Genomic DNA, 5,737 nt, shown 5'->3' on the forward strand with positions numbered 1-5,737 from the left:
GATAGATAAGAACTGTCTGCCAGAAATGCCAGATCATGTATTTTGGCATGTTTTGGGCTCCTCAGTGACAGGCATCCAGTAGAGATGGAACAGCAGTATTTCCCATCAGAGATACATAGAATATTAGTATTTATTCAGGCACTGATGTCACCAACAGCCAGTGGATAGACTTTGTCAATAAAATTTAAGTTTACCCCAGTATAACATTTAACAACCATTATTTTAATAACTATGGTTTGCTATTACATTTTTAAAGAAAATTCTGTATTTCAAAATGTATTTTAGTGACACACAAAATACAAAAAACAATAATTCAAAGTTACCTTTTGATTGGCTTCATTTAACAGTTTCTCTGTGTGAGAACGACGTGCATTTGCTTCTTGAACCATATTGTTTGCTTCCTGTAATATGAATTCAACATAAATTTATTACTAATAATACATTTCATAATAATGATGATGTATATACATATATTTAATTGCATGAAAGGCATAGTAACAATTTATCAATTTTTGTAGTGCTAGCTATTTCAGACTTGTGAAATTACCTTGTAGAAATTAAAAATAAAATTATTAGCCACTTTCAACTTCATAATACAAATATATTTACACTATAAGTATATTTAGAGCATAACTACAATTAAATAGAAATACATAATTAAGCAAGTAAAGGTGATAAATGAAAATAATATTTTTTCGTTAGAAGTTTACAAAGCAAATGTATTACAAATACTAGATATGTAAAAATATTACTATTACTATTGAGTGAGAGAGCAGTGCATGCCAAAATAGCCATCATGACTACCGTCTGATAAGGGTATACTAAGTACATGCATCTCAACCATATGTGCATGATACAGTGATCTCATATCAAGATAAACAACACATGACATTGCAGGTGGGGTCCAGTTTGAATTTTCTTCAGGTCAGTTAACCCACTCTGCTCAGAAGGTCCCCGAATAAGGTCTGGTTAAGGATGATGAACAAAGCACCCATGTTTCCAGAGGTAAATTATCAAAATCCCAAAGAATTCAATACATTACTCCTACCCCATTACTCCTGCCCATGATCAGAGATACACATATTGTCAGCCACTAAGGGATATGTTCAACTGGCTTAAGGTCAAGCAGCTGACAAGCAAGTCTATGGCATTGAACAAAATATTTGTCGTAGCACATCTTTTGCACCAAGACAAAACATGTACATGATAACATTGCCAATCATTTTAGATGAGAAGCCATGAGAGCCACTGCCTGGAACTGCGTCTCATTGTTGTTGGAAACCAAGGACATCACATGTGAGATGATGGGGTATGGTGCATCCAGCTATGGCTGATCTGTCTGATGTATGCTTAGTTCACGTTTTCTTTGGACTTCTAGACTTTTGTCTTGTTCATGCAGCTTTGCCAGGCAGGGCAGTTTTGCTCATTCCAGGCGTTAGGAAGTGGAGGTTGATTTCAAAGTTCTTCAGTGAGGCTTTGAGTGTATCCTTGAAGCATTTTTTTCTGTTCACCTTGCATGCACTTGCCTTCTGCCAGTTCACTGTAAAACAATTTGTTGGGGAGTTGAGCGTCAAGCATTCCAACATGCGCAGGCGTTACTACAACTTCATCATCAATGTTCACAGATCTGGAGAGTGTGATGCCAAAATATGTGACATCAACACTTCTGTGGTAAAGCCTCCAATGGAAGCAAAGGTCCAGAAAGCAATTAAGCTTCTTTTGAATAGAAAGGCACCGGGCCCTGACTCCATCCCAGTTGAAATATACAAGTTAGGGTGACCAGTCTTGGCATAGAAGCTTGCCAATCTCTTTCGGTAACGGGAATTTTTCCTAAAGAGCTCAAGGACATTTCTATTGTCTATCTCTAGAAAGGGAAGTCCTGTGACAACTAGTAAGGAATTTCTCTCAATATTCTCTACAATATTCCTCCTTAACTGCCTCACTCAGCACACAGAAGACAAGCATCTGCCAGAGAATTAGTGTGGATTCAGAAAGGGCCATGGGACATAATCTTTACTGCATGCCAACTTCAGAAGTACCAGGAACAAAATAGGAACTTATACACAATGTTTGTAGACTTAACCAAGGCCTTTAACACTGTAAGTTGTGAGAGGCTTTCTAATATCATGGAAAGGTTCAGCTGCTTGAACAAATTCATCAGCATGGTGTAACAGTTCCATTACAGTGTGCTTGCTTGAGTATTGGACAGTGATGATTTTTCCGATGCATTCCCAGTCACTGACAGAGTTAAGCAGGGCTGTGTAGTTGCACCTATGCCTTTCAGCATTATATTCTCAAAAATGCTGTCAGATACCTTCTGCAATGACAATAAAACCAGCATCAAGATCAGATTCGGAACTGATGGCACACTCTTCAACCTGCAGAGGCAACAGTCCAAGACCAAGGTGGAAAAGGATTCAGTATGCAACTTTTTCAAGGCTTTCACAGAGACCTAGATGTAGTAGAGCATGAACTGCTTTTCCACTACCTGTAATAACTTTGGCCTCACAATCAGTACTCAGAAAACAGAAGTCATGCACCAATTTACCCTGAAGAAGTCATATGTAGAACTAGGAGGTATCACTGTAAGAATGTTGTCAGCTCATCCCTCAAATCCAAGAATTGATTTCTCTCCCTGGACAAATATTTGGACCATTAATGCTGGTGGAGAATGTAGATAAAGAGGCCAATCTTCATGCAGAACATGTGATTGCATTGGCCACTGAAGAGGATTTGATGAGGAAGTCATTATCATTCATCCTGGTGGTGTGGCCAACCCATTGAAGATGATGTTTGATGATTAGAGATTTGATATCAATATTATTTGCTCCTTCCATCACAGTTATTGGAGACACAAACTATTTGATGTTCAGTTGATGAAAGTACTTGTGTTTTTTGATGCCACAACAATACAAAGTCCAAGTTTCACAACCGTATAAGAGCTTGGATATGACAACTGCTTAAAAGACCATAATCTTTGTCTTCAAAGTTAGGTCTTTGATTTTAAATACATGTTCTGTTAGTTTACCAAAAGCTGATCCAATTCTTTATTCCACATCTTGCTTGGCATTGCATTTGGTAGAGAGCACACTTCCAAGAAATGCAAAGGGATTAACTTGCTCCAATGGTATGCCCTAAATGATGATGTAGAAGTCTAGAAGGGCAGAATTCAGAGCTACCTGGGAGAAGACTTGAGTTTTTGTATTATCTACAGTGAGCTCAAAATGTTGATATGCATTAGTGAAATTATTGACAACTTATAGATCTAAGCATGAGTGCCACATTGTCATTGGCATACTGGTGTTCTGAGATTCCCTTAGTACTGGAGAGAATTCTTTGATGGAATCCTTGCCAAGTTTAAGAGTCCTCCATCAAAATGATATTTGATATCTATCCCTGACCAACTCAGAGGAAGTTCATTGACAATTGCAGGTTATGGGGACACAATTTGCAACCCCATATGCTAACCTAGTCATGAGATACATGGAAAAAAAAGCTTTGTGAGAAGGTAGAGAGAGCTTTTAATCATGATTGCAAGAAATGTCATTAAAAAATGGAAATGCTTCCTCAATGACTGCTTCATCTTTTGGGACAAATCAAATGAAAACCTACAAATATTTAATAATATACTTAACACACTTCCCCCATCCATCAAATTCACGACAGAAACCAGTTGCAATGAATTACCATTCATGGATATTCACATAAAAATACACAACTCCACAGTCACAACAGACATATTTTACACAAAAATGGACAGACACCAGTATTTAAATTTCTACACTTGCTATCCCTCACACATCAAAAGGAACATCCCATACAACATGGCAAGACGTATCTGTACTATAATTTGTCAAATCCAACTCAATAAGGTCAAAGGCTTCCTAACAAAACAGAAATACTCCTTAGAATTAATAAACAATGGAATTAAAAAGGCAATGAAGCTGAGCATCACACAACTAAGGACACTAAAGGAAAAAAATTAATGAACACACAATTCCATTTATCAATACACACAATCCTGGGGTAGCCAACACTTTTCACACCATAAAATCAAACCTACCAATGAATGAAAAATCTCATTGATAAAAACCCCTTGCAAGACAGTAGATGCCAGCCAAAATATCTCAATAAACACCTCACAAGAGCAAAATTCACATCAGTGAAAGAGTCAGAACTCTGTAAAAGAATGTGGAGATAGTTAACATAGAACATGCAACAACAACTTCAAATATTTAGAAAGTGGTTCCCACATAAAATTCATGAGTGGATTCTCATTCAAAGTAAATGCAGATATGAACTGCAAGACACAGAATTTCTTATACTGCATTACTTGCCTGACTGCAAGGAAAATTACATTGGTGAAACAAACAATTCTTTCTGCCAACATACAAGGATCCACAGATAACATATCTGACAAGAGGAATTGTGCATGATTCCACTGAGCAAGCATCTAGAAATATGTGGTGAAGGAAAGTTAAAAATCTTTCCCTTATTACAAATGTTCAAGAGATTACCCAAAGTTCTGAAAAACAATGGAACTACACTTCATCAAAAAATTCTCTCCAAAACTGAATGTCTGAAAGAAAAGAAGAGGGACTACATTTTGTCAAAAGGATTGGAAAGAAGAACAGAAGCAATATGCATGAACACCCCTCCAACTGAAATAAAATATGAACATTATGTGGTTATCTCACACAGACACTGTGCCCAGCTAAGACAACTAGGGAGAAATAATGCAAATGATTGCTCCACGGAACTCTATATTGCTGTCTAACAATATTAACATACCATGTAAGGTGACATCAATGTATGCTAGATGGTTTTGGTGTCTGTCAAGAAAGCTTCTTGATGGTCATTTTACCACTTTATTATTATTTCTAATAGTAATGATGAGGTATGAAGGGAAAATATTGATATTACACTGTTACTGTTGTTTCTGAATGTGGCTACAATGTTCATAACATGATACTCATCTCCATAAATGAGCAGATATATATAAATAACATAGGAATTTTGACAACTGTTCTTCTTATAGAATTTACATATACCCGAGAAAGAATACCAGAACCATTTTACCACTGATTAGGAAAGATATCTAATGTAGCTATTTGGCAAAGTAATTCATGAAAGAGATTTCTTTTGAATTATCTTATCCAAGCAAGCAAGAAAAAGAAAGAGAAATCCTACAAAAGGACAATATATACTCAAAAATATATTTAAGTAGGCCCTGCTTTGTTATACAATTTACATCCTACAGAGTGGCTTCCAGGTAAATGTACAATATACATTTTATTACACAACTCATCTCATATTTGATTAAATGTAAATAGAGAATAGATGGAATCATAAACAGTACAGAACTCAAATTATTTCTTATATTCTGGTTTTATTTCCCTAATTTACGAACGTTGTACTAATATTTAATGTTTGTTCATGCAAAACATGGAATTACACAGAATATGGGACTTGACTATACAAGTGTAAAGGAATATACATTTTCATAGGATTTTGAATATACATATATATATATATATATATATTATTTTATTATATGTATTTATTTTCTCTAAGTTAATAATTAACTCTGACAAAATAAATTGGTTAATAGATACCAGGATAGCAAAGATCACAAAATGACTGTGGTGTAACTCCTGTTTAGGAGGTAGAAACTCCTTGTTATTTTGGGTAATTGAGTAAATATACAAATTTAGTAAATGGAGTAAAACGCATATGT

The 5,737-nt window shown here is 35.6% G+C and overlaps 1 protein-coding gene across 2 annotated transcripts in view; it reads right to left on the minus strand.

Annotated features, from left to right (window-relative positions):
• Positions 1-250: 250 nt before the first annotated feature.
• The window catches only part of LOC106880691 (rab-3A-interacting protein-like), a 67,452-nt gene continuing 61,965 nt past the window's right edge, over positions 251-5,737 (minus strand). For both annotated transcript variants that reach the window (XM_014930761.2, XM_052978407.1), the window contains one exon: positions 251-401. In XM_014930761.2, coding sequence (XP_014786247.2) covers positions 282-401 — 120 coding nt within the window. In that variant the 3' untranslated portion in view covers positions 251-281. The remainder of the gene's footprint in view (positions 402-5,737) is intronic.

This window comes from Octopus bimaculoides, chromosome 2, assembly GCF_001194135.2.
Source record: "Octopus bimaculoides isolate UCB-OBI-ISO-001 chromosome 2, ASM119413v2, whole genome shotgun sequence".
Classification (NCBI taxonomy): Eukaryota; Metazoa; Mollusca; class Cephalopoda; order Octopoda; family Octopodidae; genus Octopus; species Octopus bimaculoides.